The sequence below is a fragment of the Anomalospiza imberbis genome, chromosome 4 (assembly GCF_031753505.1).
Source record: "Anomalospiza imberbis isolate Cuckoo-Finch-1a 21T00152 chromosome 4, ASM3175350v1, whole genome shotgun sequence".
Lineage (NCBI taxonomy): Eukaryota > Metazoa > Chordata > Aves > Passeriformes > Viduidae > Anomalospiza > Anomalospiza imberbis.
Window position 1 is genome coordinate 19,065,149 of NC_089684.1, and position 23,071 is coordinate 19,088,219.

The following is a 23,071-nucleotide window of genomic DNA, read 5'->3' on the forward strand; positions in this document are numbered from 1 at the left end:
AAAAGTGGACTCTCAATTTCTCCTTGCCTGGAAGGGCTGAGTGGACTGGCAAACACATGGAGCATTGGGAATGCAGAAGCAAGGATTCAACAAATCTCCACAAAAGACAGCAGTACTTCATTTGGAAAAAAAAAACCCCAGATTATTTACAGTTTTAAAATAAATTGAAAAAAAAAAAATCCAGCGTCCAGAGGACACACAGGCACACACACAAGAAAAAAAAAAAGATAAAAAGGTGTCACACTATGACACAAAATAACTCATGGAAGCAGGCTAGATGTAAAAGGAAAGAAAAAGAACCCAAAAAAGCAAACTTTATTTTCTGACTCCAGTATATATACAACAGCAAAAGTGACAGTGGATTGGAGGGTGAAACTGCCACCTCTCCAACCACACTGGTCAAACTAACTGTCTATCAATTCTCTCTACCCACAAAGAAGAATGCAAAACAATCATTATTTACATGAATATGCGTGAGAAAATTCAGTTGAAATATGTAAATATCAGAAGGCATTGAAACTTTTAGAAGAACTTTAAAACTCTCAAAAGAACAGGGCGACAAAAAGGGTGTTTCTAATTTATTGGAAGTATTCCCTCTTGCCTAGTGGATTAAATACAGCAACATCTTGCTTTTAGGACACCTTGTGAAACTAGTTCAGAACTGCCATCTCCCTGCCTAGCTGATGTCTTAGGGGTGATTCAGCAATTTTTCAGCGCACTCCCCACACATCAGCTAATTTTCAGATGTAGCTTTTGGTAATCCCCTACCCATTCATGTCACTCTTGCAGCATCCTGATTCTGGCCTCACAAGCAACATATGGGGAACCCCAACTAGCCCATCAGCTCTTGCTGGGCAGCTTCAGAAGAGACAAAATACACAACTTTATTACCATATTCAGTCCCACAATGCAAAACTATTACATTATTATTATTCAATCAAATTTGGCTGTATACATCTGCACAGGCACATGGGGAAGAACTCTGGGTAGACCTACACACCAGCCAGTGATTAACGTTGCTGCATTTGCAGGGGATTGCACGGCTGTGAAGCCTTTTTTGGGAACCAGTGCCATCCTACAGCAGTTTGCAGTTTGACAGCAAGAGCAGAAGAAGAGAAGGCACCTGTTTTGTGAGGGACTGACTTTCTGCTGGGCCTTTGTCACTTCTCTGAATGGCCACAGTCACCTCGGCAGGAAAGCAAGAACCTTACCTTTTACCTGTAAGAGAGGTTACAAGTCTGTTAAAACTGTGTGCTGGAGGGATTATTGCACTAACACTTAGATGTGCAGATTTATGGATTTGATCACTGGAAGTCCCCCAGTGCAAAGTCTGTAAGGTCTATTGCAACATCAGAAAGGAAGAGCCTACTTGAAAGGCGCCAAGAAGAGACGAGGAAAGAAACTGAGAATTCCTGCTGAGTAACATTAAGGGTTATGCTTGTAATCAAGCGTCCTAACATTAAAATCTAATTCTAAGAAGCAAGACTCTGTTCCAAGCTGCTGACAGGTGGGTGCACATTTGTGGTGAAAGGTCCTGCTTTTCCTTCGCATTTGCCTGTGGTGACTTTAGCAGCGGACTGTGAGAACTTCAGAGAAGCACTAGCCCAGGCAGCAGTGCACTGGACTTTCAGAGCGGGCTCTGAGCTGCAGCAGCAGCAGCAGCTTTAGGAAGGCAGCGCTCCGCTGCCGCTCACGCCAGTGATCCAGCGCGGCGCGGCCCAGCAGACGGGCAGCGGCCGCCGAGCGAGGGCGCTCCCGGCGCCGCGCCGCCCTGGGCCGGACGTGCGGGCGAGCCCGGCGCGGGCGGCGCCGTGGCGCATGCGCGCCGCCCGGCGGCCGGGGCGGAGCCAGACCGCGCCGGGCGCAAGATGTCGGCGCAGGGGGACTGTGAGTTCCTGGTGAAGCGGGCCCGGGAGCTGGTGCCGGGGGACCTGTGGGCGGCCAAGGCCTGGCTCATCACGGCGCGGAGCCTCTACCCCGCCGACTTCAACATACAAGTGAGCGCCGCCGCTGTCGCACACGCTCGGTGCCGGGGCCCGCGCGGCCTCGCTGCTGTCCTGCCTGATTGACAGGCAGCTCGGCCAATGGGAGCGGGGAGGGGCGGGGCCGCGGGGTGCCGCGGTGGCTTCGCGGTTAAAAGCCGGGAGAAAACCCTTTACTGCGGCTGATGGTTAGAGAACCTCTCCTCGCCGTGGCGCTTGTGGCACCCTGGGGGCTTTGCACTGCGTTTGGCTGGGTTCAAACCCCGCTCAAAGAGCTCTGTGAAGTCCAGGTTTTCAGTTTGTGCAGAAATTAAGGTAGCGCATTCACAGAGCCATGGAATGGTCGGGGTTGGTTTAAGGATCATCTAGTCCGGCCCCGCTTCCATGGGCAGGGCCACCTCCCACTAGAGTAGGTTGCTATAAGCTCCATCCAACCTGGGCTTGAACACTTCCAGGGATGGGGCACACAGGCTTCTCCGGGCAGCCTGTTCCTGTGTCTCACCACTCTCACACTAGAGAGTTTCTTCGTGATACATAATCTAAAGTTCCCCTCTTTCAGTGTGTACCCATCAGTACTTGTTCTGACGCTTCCTGATGAAGAGTCCTTCTCTGACTTCTCTGTTGGCCTTCTTTAGATACCAGAACGTCGTTAGTGTTAATAATATAAAATATATTATCAAGCAGAATTTTATGCCTAAATTAATGTGTGATTAAATAGTCTAAGTGCACCTCCTAATTTCTCCAGCAAATGTTGCAGTCCTTTAATTTTCTATTATGCAGACCGCTGTGGCAAATGAGGACAGTTTTTTAGAGTGGAGGGACTAATGTGATTGATAAATGTATTTGGGAAAGCTGATGTTCTGTTCTTGCATCCTGCAGTATGAGATGTACACTATTGAGAGGAATGCTGAAAGGACAGCGTCTGCAGGCAGGCTGCTCTACGACATGTAAGTGATCAGAGCTGGAGCTCTATCACAGCTGCTCCATTCTTGGAGTCATTTTGGGAAAGACCTGTGAGACTATTGAGTCCAGACTATGACTAAACACCTCCCTGTCAACCAGACCATGGCAGCAGGTGCCACATCCAGTCTTTCCTGAAACACCTTGGGGAAGGTGACTCCACCACCTCCCTGGGCAGCCCACTCCAATTCTAGTCACCCTTTCTGTGAAGAAATTCCTCCTAATGTCCTAACTAAACCTTCCCTGGTGCATCTTAGGACTGTGTCCTCTTGTCCTGTCACCGGTTGCCTTGGAGAAGAGACTGACCCCCACCTGTCTGCGCCCTCCTTTCAGGGACTTGTAGAGAGTGATAATGTCACTTTTGAGACTTCTTTTCTCCAGGCTAAACAACTGCAGCTCCCTCAGCCACTCCTCACAGGACTTGTGCTCCAGACCCTTCACCAGCTGCACTGCCCTTCTGTGGACAGAAAAATGTCAGGATTTCCAAAAATATAAACTTAGAGTTTTTTAAAATCTGTGTGGATAAATTAAGCACAAAAGGTCTAATTAATTAAAAATAAATTGTAAAAAGGAAGGTTTTGTTTTCTATTTTGCCCAAACACATACTTTTATGGGAAGATTTTGTCTTTCAGACAGATTTTGAGATCACTGTACATTCCTTACCTTCAACTTTGTTACAGGTTTGTGAATTTTCCAGACCAACCTGCTGTGTGGAGGGAGATCAGCGTTATTACATCAGCATTAAGGAATGACTCCCAGGACAAGCAGACACAGTTTTTAAGAGGTAAGGATTCTATCCTGAAGTAATCTAAAGATAAACCCTCTGATTATTTATCTAGTTTAGCAAGTAAATGTCAGTTTTTCTAACTTTGCCTGTGGACTGCAGGGCTTGTTTTTTTCCCTCAATTCAGTTGTACAGACTTCATTTGGTGTGTTAGGCTTAGGAAAACAAAGGGACATGACAAGCTGATTTCTGTTGCTTTGTCCCTGATATGGGTAGGCTTACTCTGCCAGAACAAGAAGCACATAGAAGAGCAATTGAATAGGAAATAAGTGGAATGGGATTTAAAAATCATTGTTCCACAGATGGCAGAGAACAGTGTATGATTGTAAAAATGGGCTGAATTCTTGTTGATGTAGTGAGGGATAAAAAAATGAATAGTGTCCAGAAAGGCTTGGCATTCATTGCTGGCAACCACAGGCAGTTTTGAAAGCAGGATTTACACCTGACAAACTATAATCTGCTGCTTGAATACATGCTTCAGAGGCTCTAAGAATATTCCAGTTAAGAAAACATTTGATTTTTCATGGGGTGATCTTATTTTTTAGAGTGAATACATAAAACATGCAGGGAGAATATGTGAGTGTCTTTTTAGTGTCTCACTGGATGTTTAAATTGAAAAAAAACCTACATTTTAGTAATGAAAGTATTAATTGTAGAAGTAGAATGTAAGGAAAAAAGTTAATGAACAGTTTTGAGAAAGGATTTTGAGTATTCCACTTACTAGCAGTCTTGTCAATTCAATTCCTTGCACCCAAATGAACACTATTACGGATAAATATTTATTTGGTCTTCTCTGAAAGGAACTGATTTTTTTTCAGGTTTGTGTTTTAAAGGCAGAAAAAGCATGAGGAAATCCCTTTTTGTTCAGCGTAGCAAGGGTGATGTTGATGGTCTTTTATGCTTTGTCAGTCATCTTTACAATTCAGATGCAACAAGTTAAATGTTTTCTTTTTTTCTTAAGGATTATTTGAGACCCTTCCTGGTCGGGTCCAGTGTGAAATGCTCCTGAAGGCAACAGAGCAGTGCTTTAACACATTAGAAAGGGCAGAAATGCTCCTTCTACTTCTGCGGCGTTTCCCAGAGACTGTGGTGCAACATGGGGTAAGAGGAGGGAAACTCACAGTAATTATTCAGGATATTGGCACTCAGTTTTTTGAACTTCTGCTGAAGTGTGTTCTCCTTAGCCTTAATGAGAGGGTGGGTCTTTTTATTCATGTTTAGTTGCAGCTAATAATTCAGACTGATGAATCTTGAAATAATTCAGACTGATGAATCTTGAGCTTACCACCAGGAAGGGATTGGGAAGAATACAAATGGAAGCAAATGAAACAATAGTTTGTTTTGGAAATGAAAGTCATACATAGCTTTCACCTGTCTGTGCCTGTCTTTACTGAAAGAGTTTCATGCACAGTTTTTCTCTTGGTCTTGTTTTGCTATCTTCTGACATTGCTTTTCACCTGTTGTTGAGTGTGGATAGTTTAACTGTATGTTTGGAGACTTGCGCATGCTGTTGCCATAGAATTGTTACTGAATTACTGTTCAACCCCACTGAATTGCAGTTCAAAAAGTTTCTAAAACCACTGCTCCAGTGTTTGATTGTCTCCTCTGCTCACACAGGTAGGCCTTGGGGAAACGTTATTAGATGCTGAAAGTATTGAAGACCAAGAATCTCCAGTGAACTGCTTTAGAAAATTATTTGGTAAAAAAATACTAATGTTCTTGTTTTCCTATGCAACTTTTTAGTGTGGCAGTGTTCTGAGGTCAGTAAACTTCTTTCATGATACTATGATTAGAAAACTGCTTTAGTCAGAAGAGGCTCAGGCCATGTTAATCCAGGCTGGCCATATGGCACAAATTGGTCCTAGGGCCATTCATGTCAGGCTCTTTCTGGTGTATGATCAGCCAGAGATGAAGGCTCCCATTGCTGATTGAGAAACCTTATGTAGGAAAAACAGAACAAAAAAAACCCACAAACCTAAAGGATTTTTATGCTTATTTTCTATTTTAGTTTGTGATGTTCTTCCTCTGATAATTAACAACCCTGATGTACGACTTCCTGCCAGCTTGTTATATAAATATCTGAATAAAGCAGCAGAATTTTATATCAATTATGTAACTAGATCTACACAGACAGAAAGTCAATATCAAGGTAAGAATATTTTTACAAAATCAAATTTTCTTAGAATGTCTCTTAGTGTCACTGATGTCCATAAATAAAAAATGCATCATTTTTATGTAGTGTATCCCACAGATAACAATTAATAGTAGCATTTAGTGTTTCCTAGGTCTTTGATTCCAAAATACCAAAATGGTGCTTCAACTACTTAGTCATGATGCTCATGATGCTTCAGTATATGAGAGGTGGGACAAAATGTCTAAGATGTCCTTATCCAGCCTATCAGCTCTATTGTACAAAGAGGCAGAAATGCCTGCTGCTCCCTGTTAGCCTTCTATGTAAAGAACGGTTACCCTGAAAGCTCCAACATAATTTTTACATGTCTTCTTGAAAATGAATCAGTTTGTTTGATTTCTTTATGAAGAGAAAAATGTGCTGGTGGTTTTCCTAGGTTCACAAGATTCCTCTGATATTATGTCTCCAAGCAAGCGCAGCTCTCAGAAATATGTTATAGATGGTCTCACAGAGAAATCATCCCAGATTACAGATCCTTGGGAGAGGCTGTTTAAAATATTGTCTGTGGTGGGAATGAGGTGTGAGTGGCAAATGGATAAGGGAAGAAGGTAAGAAAGCTATACTTTGCTGGGTATTTCCCCTCATGGAGAATTTGGCTTTTTGATTCTTAGTAAGAACAATTCCCACTGAAGAACAATTTTAACGCAAGAACATTTTGTGTAAATTCACAGCAGCTTTTCTTTCAAGACTGTACAATGTAAAGCAAAAATGGTGCTCTCGAGATCACTTTCAAATTAGTCTCTAAAATCAACTTTTGATGATGAAAGTCATGCATAAGCACTATAGTGCTGTGCAGTAACCTTCCCTATGTGCCACAGTAAAGAGAAACAGGGTAAATGTTTTGTGAAATTTCACTAGCATGTATTTCCAGCCTCTACTGACTTGATGCTGGCAGATATCCTCAGCAGAAACATGGAGACTTTCATATTCACTACACATTCTTTTCTTTAGTTGCAAAGTCTCTGTAACATCCTGAATTCTTGTATCCCTCTTCCCCTCAGAAGTTACGGCGACATTCTGCATCGAATGAAAGATCTCTGCAGATACATCAGTAACTTTGATAGTGAAGCCCACATTAAATATAAGAATCAAGTAGTGTATTCCACAATGTTGGTCTTCTTTAAAAATGCTTTTCAGTATGTCAGCAACATCCAGCCATCGCTCTTTCAAGGTTAGTTTCCTATGTTTCAACTTCTGTAATGAGCCCTTCATGATTTCATTGCTAATATTATAAAGGTATTTTCTCATTAATCTTTTCAAAGTGTCATCTCACAAAGCACCAATTACATGTTGTAATAAGTTGTTACAATTCTCCCAAGCCATTAATCTTACCAACACTAGTTCATAACAAATGTGTATTGGATCGGACCAAAGATCAATCTAGCTTAGCATTATGGTTGCAACCTTGGCCAGCAGCAGTTGATTGTTTAGCAAGGAGAAAAGTAGCAGACCAGATGTTATGGGAAACATCCTTAGGGTTAATTCCTACTCTTCCATGAGCATCATGTTTATTTCATTTCTCCTCTGATTTTGTTTCTTTGAAGCTGACATTTTCCTGCTTTCCTTCAGTCAAAATAAGTGAAGATAGCTTTGCATTGGAAACACACAAATTTGTAACTAAGCAAATAAAAGCTGGATAGGAAAAGATTTCCTGACATTTACAAGCTTCCAACTTGTCTTTATATAGCTTAAGCATAATCTTTGAGGTGTGTTTTGCACATTACTCCTAATTTGTAATTAATTGGTAAATTGAGTGTTCAACATATGTGTGTTGCCTGTGTGTTTTCCTACCCACGTGCATCTACATTTTGGACATACTAGATTGCTTGGAACACATTGGATTGCATTTTCTGGGATTGATTGGACTTTTCAGGGGTGGCCCAGAAGCTGCGGAAAGTTTTTTTTAAGCTCCATTTTGTTTTAGAACTTACTGAAGTAAACAGCATCACAAAGAGGAAATTTCAGCTCTTAATACTGTGATAGGAAATTCCTTGCAACAATAACAATTGTCACCATAGGTAATTAGTGCTTGCTGTTACTACAATTATTGATTCATGTTAAAATTGCAGTTTTAATTCTGTGTGTTGTGATCATAGGTCTCATCACATTTTTTTTTGTATGGAGCAAATGATCATTTGAGTAAGGAAGTAGTCAATAGAAATGATGGGTTTGGTTGATGCTTACATAGTGTGTTGGGTGATGAGTTGATCAGTGTCAGTAGATAGCTATGCTCAGAGGACAAATTACATGGCCACTGGTATGCAAAGAACATAGAGTCACTTTAACAAGTGCAGGAACTAATTAACTAATGGATCGAGTTTTTTGTTCTGTCCAGAGGAAAGAAGGGTTATGATGGGCAGGAGGATACTTCAGGTGTGCATGTAGTTTTAGCTGCTTGATTCCAAGTTAAAGAAGAAAGGAAGTAAAGAACTAGTGAAAATGTTGCTTTCTAAGTTGTACAATTGAGTATTTCAAAGCTCACGTTTTCTGACTGAACCACCAGAAAAAGAATGTAGACTTGAGGTCACAGGGTGCAGTTCCTTTGATGCAACTTTTCTGGTACCCTCTGTCATTTTCTGATATCAGGAGCTTATTTCCAAGACATCTTTTACTCATTTCTGGTTTAGCATTGAAGTCCAGTGGTATTCAGTGCCTTTCATATCTTTCCTGTCATTACAATTTTTCCTCCTTCTCTCTGGAGGGCTTACTGTAGAAATGTAGAATCCTACATATTTTGGAAGCACAGTTATAGAGGAAAACGCTGTCTTCTCATCTGTGAGGATTAGATATGTGACTCTCTTCTCATGTGCACGGATTTGCAAGAGGCCTATCCAGGGAAAACTTTTCAATGCATTTCTCTTACATAATTTGTATTTGCTTTGCTGGAGACTTGAGAAATGAATGAGACAATTCACACCTCTCATAACTTTGAGGCTGCCTCCAGGCTTGGTAGGGGTTGCTATTTGGGCTGATGCTTTTGGGGGTTTATTTATAACACACTCTGCTAGAAAACAATTAAAAACTCTGTAAACTTTGATTCTAGAGCTCAGACAGAAGAACACAACGCTGCTCTTTGTATGCCTGTGTAACTTTCAGTATGGTAAGAGAAGGTCTGCAGCCCCAGTCAAGTGTGACAGTGGATTTTCTTTTGTTTTAGGATTGGAGGTTTTGGAATAAAGACTGCAGTGCACTTCTGGTGCTGGGAGGAGAAGACTTATTTGGAAAGCAAAGCACTTAGCTGGCATTAATTTAAGTCAATATGAGTAAAAGAAAAACCCAGTTTTTTTTTTCTTCTTAAATATTAGAACTAGGTAGCTTTTGAGGTTCTAGTGGTGAAACTCTTCCAGCATCCCAGTTGTGGTACTTTGCATCCATGAGAAACAAATATGAATCTTCTGCGTTACGTCTTGGCTCTATTTTCAGTTTTCACATGTGAGATTCTGACATAGTGGAATACATGATGGTACAGGAGAGGTGATTGCAGTGTGCTGTAGGTGCAATTTCAGTGGTGGTATTTATCAACCTGGTTATTGTGGTTGTATTTATTGTATTTGTCATTTACTGTATTTGTTAGGTTGAGCAAGTTGGTTGTTTCTTCTGACAGGAGCATCTGTTGTAGTGAACTCCTTACACATCACTTTTGAGTAGATAGGAAAAGCTTAACAGAAGTTTTTTTATGTCAAGAGATGAAATTAATCATCTACTAAACTCTCAAATTAGTTCTTTGCAGTTATGAATGAGACCTTAGCTTCATCTATTTCTGCAAATAGAAGAAATACACAGACTGAAAATACTTGTCTGCAGTACTGTCTTACCTGACAGAGATTTCAGAAAGAGAACACAGATTAAAGGATTCCTCTGCCCTTTACATTTCTCTGTGACTGAGCTTTGCACATCTGTATGCAGCTTGATTTTGCAGAAGGAGAAAATGGTTTTGGAAGGAAAACTATCTCACTAGTGATCACATATCAATGTTGTTTGAGATTAAAGAAGTATTGTTCCTGTTTTATGTCTAATGAAGCTTAAGTACTGGGGTGTGAAATAATAGGTACCAGCTCCTGCAGGATGTTCTGTGACAACAGTGAAAGTAGAAATTGTTTTCTGTGTTTCAAAACGAGCCTTTTCTATTTTTTGGGAGTGAAGATGAGCTCTGGCAATCAACTGAAGGTTTAATTCTGTTTACTAAAATCGGTGGGGGCAAAGCTGACGCAAAGTGATCCTACTGGGGAAATCTTGTCATAAAATACACAAACTTCTTTGTGGGGTTGGTGCCTGTCAGCATATTGCTTTGGTTTCTCATGAGAAATATTTTGAGAATATTGTTGTGCTTTGCCATATTTGTGGCTGTTAACTTCAGAGCCATTTGTGCTTCAGAGTTCATCTATTGAATAATTGTACTCATTTAAACCAAATAATGCTTGATCAGAGAACACCTGCTGTCTGAGTATATCTTGTGACTGCTCCAGAAGAAAGGGATTCAAAAATACTCTGAAGCTCTCAGTCAGACTCTGGTGATGTCTGGTAAATGCACTCTGACCTTCACTGAATGGCTGTGTTGAGGAAACCATAGCTTTACCAGCATAGTTTAAGCAATTTAAGTGACTTAATTTAGGATTGTTTTCTGTAGCATTATAGTAATTACTTGTGAAGGAAAAAAAAAAAAAACAGCTTGCTGTAGGCATAAGACCTTTCAGATCAGTTTAGGGCAATTGTGAATTGATTTTATCTTTAAATCCAGGTCCAAATGCTCCAAACCAAACTCCACTGGTTCTTCTCGAGGATGTACCCAACATCTATGGTGATACAGATATTGATCGTAACAAACACATACACAAAAAGAGGAAACTTGCTGAAGGAAGAGAAAAAACAATGGTAATTTTTGTAGACTTTTTAATTCATAACAGGAATGGCATTGCTACTGGGATTTAGACGACAGTGGTTTTGACATAGATGTAAAAGACATATTTTTAGAGCTACCCTGAATTAGCTGCTTATGACCACAATTTTCAAGCTTTTTTTTTTCCTAAAGCCAGCAAGAATGAAACCAGTTTTGCAGCTATTGCTGTAGACACATGTACTGCTGTGAATGCTTTAACTTGAAGGAGTTCAGCAGAGGCACTTTAAAAGGTAGCTGTCAGATATTCTACAAGTCAACTTCAAAAGTAACTGACTTTTCATGTCAGTATATCTATTGCTTTAATGGTAGAAAATCACTATTTTATGGAATTTCTCTGCTGTAAAGAGAATACAAGGATTTCCTTTGCATTCTGCCACTGTAGGCTTAAATTGAGTTATAAAGTGTGAAGTGTGTATGTACTTCAACAGATAATCTGGCTGAAGCTCAGTGGTGGTACACCATGTTTAACAGAATAAGTTTATGTGAGATACTACTCATCACACTGCGCCACTGAGTTCTTGGTAGCAAAGCAGATGGATCTAACCTTAAGCTAAGTGAAAAATCACTTAAAGCCACTTAAACTAGGATTGTGGCACCTCTATACATAATTGTTTTCTTGTGTTCAGTGGAACTTCTGTGACATTAGAGTCCTCTGAAGAAAGTATAAATTGAGAAGTTCATCTTTGTGTTTTATACTGACTTCTAAACAGAGCTCAGATGATGAGGATCCTTCTGGGAAGGCAAGAAGTCGCCATATTACAGTAAACAAGGCTGATCTTGCAAACTCCATTGAAGTATTAGAGAGTTTCAAACTGGCAAGAGAGAGCTGGGAGCTGCTTTATTCTCTGGAGTCACTTGACAAAGGTAAGGTAACTGCATTTAGAATTGCATTTAGACTTCACTGCTGTGCGTAGAAATCACTTTTTTATTGTTAAAATTGAATTCCTTGCATATGAATCCTTAAAATTGAAATGACTTTGGGTCCTGAGTACTTCTGATAGAAGTTCCAGTAAAAAGCTTTAGTTGTTGCTTTTCTGAATATTTTTTTGTTGTATTGCATTTCATTCTTGATGCATCTTTGCTTATTCAACCTTACTTCTCTTGGAGCAGTTGGTTATTAGTAGGGCTGATAGTGCTCAGTGAGGATGTGCTGCTAATGGCTGCTTTAGTTCATGATTAAGGACTTAAGTTCATGTGTTTTTACTGTGTCTCCCTTTCTGATAATAACTCGTGTGATAATCTTGAAAAAAAGTTTCTCTTCTAAAAAGTAGGCGAACAGTACCACCTAGCTGCTTTTAGATTTGTTGCACACTGTGAAGAGAAGCGTAATCAAAAAATTAATGTATAGGAAGAGAGTGTCCTTTATGTGAAGGATTTCATCCTCTTACTCTTTTGATGCCATTTTTCCATTCTTAAATTCAGCTTTTATATATATATTATTGATGTTTAACCCAAAGCTGTGAAATGTTTCATATTCTCTTTTGCTTTTTCTTCTCTAATCACATAACACAGAGTTCACCAGAATTTGTTTGTCATGGAAGACAGAAACCTGGCTTTGGTTAAGAATCTTTCTTACAGACATGATCATCTACCAGGTAAAAAAAAACTATTGTATAAACTAGGAAAAGCACCACCATTATGTTGTTCTTCCTTCTAGTAAATAGCAATTTACTTCTTTCTTGTAAATAGTAATTCTCATTAGCCAGTTTGACTGCTTAGAGTTTGTATTGGTTTTATGCGTTTATCCCCTTCTGGGGATAGAACTACACTGTTTGCACCACAAGCTTGGTACCCTGCTTTGGATATTTCTGTCCCAATAGCTGTTGTTTGAGTCCAGCTAATTTTGGCATGTGTAAAAACATCTATGTTGGTGTTTTGACCAGTGGACATATACATATTTTTATGGAAGATAAATGCATTTTATTAGTCTATCAGTGCATTAGATTGGAACACAATCGGGGAGAATTTTCAAACAGTAAAAGGTTTTAACATGTCTCAGTTAACATATATACTTCTCCACAAAAATTAGGCTGGCTGTGCTCATTCCAGTACCATCTACAGAAGAAAGCTTGTTCTTTATTTTTCTTTTGTGCATCTTTTATTTTTGCCTCTACTTGTGTCTGAACAAGACCTATTTCAAACTTTATTAGTCTAAATAAAGTAATGATTAATTCAAGAATATAATTATTTGATTCAGTTACAAATATGATTTTGTAAACTGGCTTTTTAAAACAGAATTTTGTTTGTCTTCTGACTGCCTTGTAAATGATTGACCCACACACAGTCTGGTACACAACTCATCATCACTGGAGATTATTAGTTTAGATTAAAATTTTGAAGGCTTGTTGCTTGGACACACTCCATTTTGAAAGCTTCCTGTAAGAGTTTTTTCTCTATCTCTCTACCTATTGTATAGAAAAGACCCTAACATGTTTTTTTTTAATATTCTTTTCCAAAGGGACAATACAAAAAAGCAATTAGCAGCCTACATCACTTGGCAGCTCTTCAGGGCTCTCATTCTCCCCAGCAAATTGCAGGACAAGGATCTTTAGAAAATCAGAGAGCGCTAATCCAGTTAGCATCGTGCCACTTTGCCCTTGGAGAATATCGGGTACGTACAGCATTGCACACCCTGGGCCTTCATCAGCTGGCCCTGTGATTCCCATTTCTCTTTTTCCTTAGAATATTCCTGTGAGCCTGCTTTCAGCAGGATATCAAACATAAGCCAGCGTCTACTGAAGGATCTGTGCCTTGCTGGGAGAATTATACTCTGTGCCACATTAACTGACTGTCCATTAGCAGCTCTTTATATATGTGTATAGTCTTTTTGATAGTGATGATTTGGGAGTTTAGTTAAGATTTTTCATAGCTACATGTGTTTGGGTTGTCTGTATTTGTTGCCTTAATTTGAATTCCTTAGCTTTACTGCATTAGTTCCTTAAATTGAGGGGGATTTCTTTTAGATACAGGTTTCATGTGGCAGGCGAAATAAAAAGTAAAGGAACTTCTGTGATCATCTTAAAAGAGAGTTAGTTATTAACTGATGATATAAGAGACATCAGAACAATATTGTCTGGCCTGACCTCTGAACTTGCTCTACTTTTGCAATAGATATTTTGTGGTTTTAATATTGCAGGAGTGCATGGTGGTCTGAGGTCAGTAAGAGTCCGCACTGACAATAAAGGCTCTGTTTCTTAGGATCTAACGTCATTCTAGTACTGCTGGACAAGTGCTTTTGTCCCTTCCACTTTAATACTTTTTCAGTGGAAATGTGATCATATATTCCCACAGACTCCTTGCTAGGAAATAGCATTGAAAATTCATTGAAATTCTGTCATGCTGTCAGATTGCCATTTTCCTTTCTATTTTTACCATGAACAGAATAAATTTTACAAAACTATTTCAAGAATTCATTTAAAAACTTCATCCTTTAAAGCAAAATAATTTTTGATTGCAGTTTTATCGGTCTTAACCTCTTGAAATGAAGAATGCCAATACAATTTTTTCACAATTAAAATGATATATGTAGGCTCTCAGAGGTTATTTAGTGACAGCTAAATCTTTTTGCTTAGCCAGGCTGTACTGTATATTAAGTAAACTCAAGTTCTAGCAAAGAATTCTGTGATTGTTTTGTCCTTTTGTGGTGTCTGAATTTTTTTATCGTTATTAACATATCTGAATATTTAAGAACTTTAATTTAAATTTAGCATTATCATGTCCCTTCTTTTACAGCAAACGTGCGAAAAAGTGCTTGACCTCATGTGCTGTATTTTACTTCCAATACAAGAAGGAGGTAAAGTACAAGAGGAGCAACCTAAAGTCAAGTCAAAATTCAGGAAAGGTATGGAGTGCTATTACCCTAAACTCAGTGTCAGCTGAATTTTAGTTCATGTGTTCTGGTTGAGTATATAATTATTCTCATTTTGTATTATGAAAAGAGAGGAAGCTTTTTATTCCTTCTTGGTTTTATATTGAGGTTTTCTTGCTTGTACCTTTTAAAGTATATGTGTGGCCAAGTCCTACCACAGGAAAAGAGAAGTGAAGAAGAAAAATTTACATGTTTCACTTCACATTTTGAATCAGTCATAATTTACATTTACAGCTTTCCTCCCTACTTGAGATGTGGTGATTTTGGACTTGTTTTGCTCCATCTCAATTTCTTTCAACCTACCTTTTGTGAGACCCCTAAAGAACTGTTCTGTTGCAGGGTCTGATTTGAAGCTTTGGCCATGTACCAGTAGAGCTATCATGCCTTACTGCCTTCATCTGTTGTTAGCTTGTTTCAAGGTAAGATAACTGTAAGGTAGTTGGAGGTTTCTTGTCATTAAAGCCTAGTTTATATATTCTGAAACAGCATGGCCGTATCCCAGGGCTGTGCCTCAATCCTTCTTACCTGAATGGGTTAGGGGAGGGTCTTCATATGGAGAGGGGAGTGGAGTTTGATGGAGGAGGGTTTGTTTTCTCTTTTTTTCCTCTACTTGTTTTAGTTCTGAGCAGAGAAGATAAAACAGATCTCAACATTTTTGTCTCTGTTCAGACTTCTTTTACAGGTCATTGTAGAGGATTTGGTATTTTAGCTGGAAATTTCCAACCTACTTTAAAAATGTATTTCATTCTGCTTTAATATATACTTTTAAAGAACCTCTGTATTTGTATAGGTCTAGGTTAGATAAATTCTATGTGTTTTTGAAAGCAACATGTATTTCCTGATTGTCTGAATGTAATTTTTCTCCCTGAAGCTCAGAGCTTTCACAGACAGCAGAGATGATATGGCACTGGGCCACGTAGTTGTTCTGCTTCAGCATGAGTGGCCAAGGGGTGAGAACTTGTTTCTGAAAGCTGTCAACAAAATCTGCCAGCAAGGAAACTTCCAGTATGAGAATTTTTTCAACTATGTCACAAGTATCCTTTCTCTAACCAAGAATGTCTTTCATATCCTGTGCTGTAGTGTTGAAAAAGCTGTTAGTTTCCACAGCAGCTCTTTCTCTGAAACATATTCTGTATTTATTTTCATTCCAAGAAAACCTCTTGTAGTAGGCTCAGTACACAATGGACTGTAAATATGCCTCCTGTGCCCTGGCACTTGAGAGTACCCTTAAGTACACTGCCATTGCATTTCCATTCAGGAAAAGGGCAGGAGCTCAGGCTGCTCATGTAAGTGATAGCAATCTTTTCATTAAGAAATGCAGGGCATTATGTACAAGGCTGTTAACAAAAAAGACAAAGTGGCACCTGGGCTGCAGAGCTGAATGATTTTGGCTCTTGTTTGTGAAATGCTTTCTGTGGGTAACATGTTTGGGTTGAGTAAGATAATGAGCTATGTCAGAGATCGTGCAAAGCACGTGTGATTTATCTATTCAGATATCTGACATAAATTTTGATCATCGTACACACAAATGGACTGTTTCATGTTTAACCTAAATAGACATCCAGCCATGGGCCTCAGGAAGCAGGGGGGGGGTGGTCTAACTCCTATCTGAGACAACTAAATAAGCTGTGGTGTTAAAGGAAAGGGAAAAAAAACACACAAAACAAGCAGCTAAATAAGAGATCAAAATAGAAAACTAAAAAGGGTGATAATGTGCCACTGTGGTGGCACTTGCTTGATGTAGCCTCAGCTTGCACTGCTTTCATAATCTGGAGTGCAGGAAAAGGAAGGGAAAACCCAGGGAATTTTGAGATCAGTCTTCTTTACCTCTGACTACATATGAAGAAACAAAGAAAGAAAAGAAACTAACAGATGTGTTCTTCACTTAGAAAAGCCATATCTCATCAGTTTGTGGAGGATTAGGAATACATGCTGTGATCTTCTCTATCACTTTTAATAATGAGGTACTTCAATAGCTTTTCAGTTTGACTTTCAGCTATGTGGCTTCAGATGTGAGGCATAAGAAAGAAGGTTCTCAATCCATGTTTCCCTACTCAAATCTTTAACGTTTTCTTCAGATATTGATATGTTGGAGGAATTTGCTTATTTAAGAACACAGGAAGGAGGGAAAATTCATCTGGAACTGCTGCCAAATCAAGCAATGTTGATCAAGTAAGGATAAAAAAGCATTTACTATTTTCTTTGGCAAAAAAAAAAGGGAGTATGTTCTGGTTGTCTTCGCTTTCATGTTATCTTCTGGATAGTTTGTCATGTCTTTGAGCGTAAATTTAAAGAGTTCAAACAAGGCCATGAGTTTCTTTTTCTGACTCCTGCTGATCTATGTATTCTTTTGGGGGGTTCTTCAGCTTTAATTCCTGCTTTTACGGGACTTTATTTCTGAGTGTGGCGTTTGCTTTAGAGTGATTGATATTGAAGTGATTACAGTTGTGCTCTTTCAAGTAGACACTTGCACTTTGCAGGAATTCTTCAAATAATTAGGCATGAGTGCAAGGTGTTTTTACTAATTTTGCTGAAGAGTAATGCTGAGCAAAAAGCACTGTTTGCTTACTTTTGCAAACAAAATTCATGAAAGTCCACTGAATGATGAAAAGTTTTGGTAAAAATATAAATTAAATTACATTCCAGCTACACTCCAGTAACCTGTTAGAATTAGCAGGTCATCTTATTCTGCTTAGCTTATTACAAGATGCTGAAGTAAATTAATAATTTGGCTTAATTTCCTAGGTGTTCTTACTTGTTCAGTCTTGACTCAAAACTATCTGCTGCAGGGTTTTAGTGGCATAATGCTTTGGAGTATCTTGGTTGTTTATGAGAACTTGTAGTATTTTGCTTCCTAAAAGGGGGACTGCTTAAAGTTTGTTGACCACTTAGGGTCAGTGTATTCTGGCTATTCACTAACCAGAAATGGGCTGAAGTTTTCAAAATGGGAGCCTAACATCAGACAACGGGATCCAAATTTTAACTGGTAAATAGATTTTCCAGAGATCTAGATAACCAACACAAAAATTAGATACTAGATGTAATTAAAGGAAAAGTAGAAATTCAAATACTTAATTATGTGACGGAGAAATTTCTCTTTTAAGCTCTAGATTTTCAAACTCTTACCCTTCCATATCTCACTGCTTGTAACCTGCTGTATGAAAACAAGCTTCAGGGCATGCTTGACCACATAGGGTGTTAAGTAATAAGCTTTGCCAGTGCTTAGCACTGAAGACTCCATCTGGTAACTTTTACCTGCTGTCTCAATTTCATTGCAGTAGTTCAGCGCTGTTTCTCTTGGCTCCATTTGATTGGCGTGGCCACAGTTACTTTCTGTCTGACCCCTCAGTCAGGAAGGAGGTAGGGAGAAGTGTTTCTAGCAGGACAGAATCCCTCTTTGACCTCCTTTTGATCAGTGATGTTTCCTCAATGACGGAAAGGCTTGTAGAAGAGAAGTCCGTTTCTTTGTGCTCACTGAGCCAAAACAGTCAAATATCCTGTCCAGCTGGAAAAGCTGTGTACAGCGTCTTTCATGTGGCTGTGTAGGGCTGGAAGCACTTCACCAGAGAGCCGATGGAAGGGACAGTTGAGGGCGTAAGCCACTGGTTGGAGATGATGTCTACTCCCCTGGTACTGCAGGTATTTTTTCAGCTGGACTGGCTGTGAGGCCCAGGGCTGGTGTCACCCACCAGTGTTGACCTGGTTAGCTCACAGCCTCCCCCAGCTGGGGTTTTTGATAAAGTGCACCGGTGTAGCCCTGTTTCCTGAGACAATGGTTGGTAGGCTCAGTATCTGCAGACTGCTTACATCTTTCAAAACTATCACCAGTTCTGGTTGGATGAGCTGCTGCACCATCCTCCCATGAATTAGCAGGGACAGCTCAGATGCTGTTCATTCATGCTCACAAATACTCTGAGTTCAACACAACAGGCCAAAGATAAAGCAGTTGTTCCTTTGTCTGATCTTTTCTCAACATAAATGTAGTAATCCTGCATCTTAATGGATGGGAAATTTATTGCAGATATTATGTGTCTTTTATAAGGACTGCTTTTTGTTTGATGACTTACAGGTGAATTCTCCCCAGGTGAATTCCTCATTCTTCTTCCAGTACTTTTTTCTAAGTACTTTATACTTCATAGGAAATTATATTCATTTTTCTGAACTCAGTAAAGCAAACTGCAGTGTGCTTTTACAAAAGATGAAGTAAGATCTTGGTAGTCTGCAGACTTAAAATTAGGTTCTGCAAAATATTTCCCTTTGCTTGCATCCACTGTTGAAATGAGAAGGTCCATGGTTTTGTTTTTAACTGGTGATACAGCCAGCTCATTTTGTTTGTGGTGTTAACAACATTTGTTTTATGAGCTTTGAATCCAGCACCATTAAGTGCTTTTAAACTCCCTTCTAGAACAGCCAAGTTTAACAGTTATCTGATACTCATGTCAATAGGGGCAGTTTAGTTAGTGAGGCTAAAGAGGAAAAGAGCACTATGCAGGAAATTGCTGCTTAATATTGTGCTCTTCTTTTTGATAAGTCTTACTCTAATTAATCTCATTGTAGCCTCCCTAATGGCATAAAACTTGATCTGAAAGCTGTGTCCTTCCTTTTACTCATATTCCCATCACATCTCTCCTTGGGGTCACAGAAGGTTGCTTTGAAGTGAAACAAAGTATCTTGAAAGTGTAATTTTTACACTGTGAATATGGGTATGCTTAGTTCTGACTGCAGATCTTGCAAATAGTAGTGAAGACACAATTGCACAGAATCCCTTTTGCAAACATCTGCCACTCTGGGACCAGTAACATCTTGCTGGTCCTTTGTATTTTCTGTTTCTCTTGTCCATTTGTGCAAATACTGGACTTACTCATGCCAAGAACTCTTGAAAAATTATCTCATTTGATGGAATAATTGTTGTGGCTATTTTATTTCAGGTTATTGTAGCTGTATTAAAGTGTTAAATGTCCTATCTTTGACTTTTATAAGCTCTGTATCTATCAATAAACTGTAGATGCACGCAAGTCAGAATTACAGGAATCTAACTGCGAGTTTTGCTTCTCTGCTCCCTTCATAGCATCTCTGGGGGTGAATGGTGCACTCACTACTCAGGTGCCTATTAAGATTTAGGTGACATTATAAGAGACTTAGACTAAGAAGCTAAATCTCTCTCCTATAGGAGAATTTTCTCCTTTTTCTTCTCCTTAAGTGGGGTATTGCTCTAGACTGAACCTGTTAGGTTATTATCTTGTTCTAGATAGCACACAGAGATAAAAATGTAATTTCCTGGAGAAGACAAACTGTCTTTCAGCTGAGACAGCTTTTGGTGGCTAGTTCCTGTGGCCTTGGTTATAAATAGGACGTTGCTCTGAGTGGGCATTTGTGCTCTGGCATTGTACCGTGCTCTAAGAGCTGATTTTATATGCAGTTAGAATTTGTAAAGGTGGAAAAGTCCATCTGTGGGCTAATGAAAAGATACTTGGCCAACCTCTGACAAATACCGCCATGTACTCAACCTGGCCGATACCTGCTGTGCATGCACTCAGCTTGGGCTCAGCAGCCAATCCCTTAGCTCCAAGCTGTGGGCTCCCCCAGTTTGCTGACATGCTCTTGCCACTACTGGAGGGAAGCTGTGGTATCTGCAGTGCTCCTCTGATTAAATCTTTTCTGACTGACATGCTTCCTTGGGAGAGCTGTGACAGTTCATCGTAGTACAACTGTGTATTGGTTTTGTACCTGCTGCTGTCCTTTCTCCTAGTGTAACTGACCAAAAATATGTGAATATATTTAGACCACAACTGTAGAACAGCCTTGCAATGAAATCTGGGGATATTTGCATGTTTGATGCTGTTAGAGTCCTGCACCCCTTTGGCTGCTCGGTGGTCATACTGCTGTGTGAGCTCACCCTGGTTTTCTGTTACTCCTTTTTTGGAGAGTTGTTTTGCACCAGAGGGGGAGTTGGTGTGTGGGTGTTTGAATGCTGCTATTTGCTGTTTTTTAAAGGACCTCTAGCCCTCCCATGGGGTTACTGCAGCAGGAATTCATACCTGTGCTACAGCCCAGCATACAGACTGCTGACAGGTACCAAGTGGAAAAACCCTGCTCATAGTGTGCTGTGTTTTGTCAACATGTTTTACTGCCCATGGTTTTCAGCAATTTGTTACTCAATATTTATCCTTTTTTTTTAATTTCTTCATTTGTGCCTACATTGCCTGGCAAACCATGTTGTTCTATAATTACATTTATTTTTCTTTTTCCCATAAGTTGCCAGTATCTGTGTCCTGTCAATTTAGTAATCACTATTGAATTTAAACAATAATGTAGAAATCCTCAAAAGTTTTACTGATGTTCCATCATATATTAGCAAGAGCATAACCCTTTATTTTTAAGATACTGGTTCCTGGATCCATTTGCAGCAATTTTTCTTCATTTAGGTTGTTCTGAATTCTGTTTTGTGTTTTCCAGCTGTAACAGAACTCTCATCTTCCAAAGTGCTGCTGGCTTGCTCAGTAGCTGTAGGTTGCATATACTCCTTTAGGCTGTAACTGACCATAGCACTCAGCTGCCAGCAGTGTTTAAGACAATAAAGACTGAAAATTGGACTTATCCCATAGCCTCTGAATATACTGGAGTGTGGTCAGTGCAGGTTTGCTTTACTTAGCACAGCTCACCAAGGAATTGACCAGTAGGCTTTGCCTTTTCCATGTGTTGCAAAGGTCTCTACTTTTTTGGCAGAGAAGTCTCTTGTCAAATGCCGGACTTATTTATTTACGCAAAAGTTGTGTGGTATTGTTGGTGAAGGTAATTCTGAGATGTTTCCCTTCCTTGTTCCCAGCATCTCTGGATGGGCACAGATGCCCTCACTGTTTATTTTTTATTTTCTTACTGTCTTTCAGTGGGCTTGCTGGGTTCAGACCAGCTCTTCCCTCTTCCCTTCTTACCCATAAGTCAGGGCTCATCTCAGCATTAGCATTATGCTTTTCTCTCTAAATTAATTTATGCTGGTTCCTTCAGTTGTGTTAAGGCTCTCGTTTCAGGGCATGTCTTTTTCACTCCTTTCCAAGCAGGGCTTGCAGGTAGCTGTTACAAAGTCTTGATCTTACTTACCCAGTTCTGGACCAGTGCAAGTAAAGTGCTTTGGTGCTGCAGGCACCAAAGGTGTTGAGGCCAGTGTAAGGACAAACTGTTCATAAAAATGGCCTTTAACAGGGCAATATCCCATAAGTTTCCCCCAGCCAGCACTGCTTTAGCTTCCTCAGTAGCTGGATCTTTGTTCTGTTTGAAAATTGTGAATTGAACTTGTGCTCAGAATAAATGTAAACCCTTGCCTGGGGTCTGCTATCTTTATAAGAGCTGGCTTCTGCTGATGCAGCCTGGCTTGATTTGGGTTTTGTGCTCATTGTGCCCTTCACTAGTCACAGCATTATCAGTGTGATTATAAAGGATTATAGAGCTCCTTCCTGCACTTTGATACTGGTAGAAGATGCCCTCTGCTCTTTATGGTGGCACCTGTGCTCCACCTTGAACTTGAAAGCAAGTTCATCTTTTCACTCTTCTTTCTACCCCAACCATTTATAGAAGTGATTACAGGGAAGAAGTGGCCTGGACAGCAAAGGCAGAGAGGGAAAAAAAACTTCCCCTAAGCAAGGAGAACTCTCTACTTGCTGGGTTAAGAGAATAGATTTTCCTGTTATCCAGAAGATTGACATTATTTTCCCCTTCAGCAATCATAGTCAAAACAGTGAGAACATGTATTTTTTTGCAGCTTCTAACTGTTGAAAGACTTGTAACCTACTAAACATTATTTTTAAAAAATAGCATAGCACAGACTCTTTGACTCTCATTAAATAAACTCAGATATGGACCATAAATATATAGTAAGTGGCACACAGTATCTTTTAAAAGACTGTAGTTCACTAGATAACCTTGATTTGATTTTGTCTGTCTCTCTTTCCTTCATGGCTTAAGGCACCACACAGTTACCCGGGGTATAACTAAAGGAGTGAAGGAAGACTTCCGCCTGGCCATGGAGCGCCAGGTCTCACGCTGTGGGGAAAATCTCATGGTGGTCTTGCATAGGTTCTGCATTAATGAGAAAATACTGCTGCTGCAGACTCTTGCTTGAATGGACTGGATCCTGATGCAGTGCCTTTTATGGAGAGAGGGGAAGGCTCTTGGTATGAACAAGCAGCATAGCAGTGGAAAATCTCTTGTTCAGAGGGTCAAGAAGTTCCCTGTAAGTTACAGGTTCTGCACTGCTTGATTTCTTATGTGAGTAGATCAAACTTTATAAATAAAATGTTGTTTAAGAATTTTTGTAATATCCTATTTGTTTTGTTTTGGTTTTTTTTTTTCCCATAACATTATACTAAGGTGTGTGTCATAGTTGTTTCCATCA

General features: G+C 39.7%; 1 protein-coding gene across 2 annotated transcripts; it reads left to right on the plus strand.

The window, feature by feature from the left end:
* The first annotated feature begins 1,825 nt into the window (after positions 1-1,825).
* Positions 1,826-22,985, plus strand: INTS10 (integrator complex subunit 10). 2 transcript variants are annotated; one of them, XM_068187370.1, is made up of 18 exons: positions 1,826-1,997; positions 2,862-2,929; positions 3,623-3,726; positions 4,688-4,827; positions 5,344-5,425; positions 5,735-5,875; positions 6,294-6,465; positions 6,919-7,088; positions 10,656-10,789; positions 11,525-11,678; positions 12,327-12,409; positions 13,273-13,425; positions 14,547-14,655; positions 15,022-15,101; positions 15,554-15,716; positions 16,761-16,854; positions 20,677-20,754; positions 22,642-22,985. In XM_068187370.1, exons 1-18 carry the CDS (start codon positions 1,869-1,871, stop codon positions 22,796-22,798), a joined length of 2,211 nt encoding a protein of 736 aa, XP_068043471.1. In that variant the 5' UTR covers positions 1,826-1,868; the 3' UTR covers positions 22,799-22,985. The 2 variants fall into 2 exon arrangements, with proteins under 2 accessions (XP_068043471.1, XP_068043472.1); XM_068187371.1 differs by lacking the exon at positions 20,677-20,754 and having other exon boundaries at positions 1,828-1,997.
* Positions 22,986-23,071: the final 86 nt, after the last annotated feature.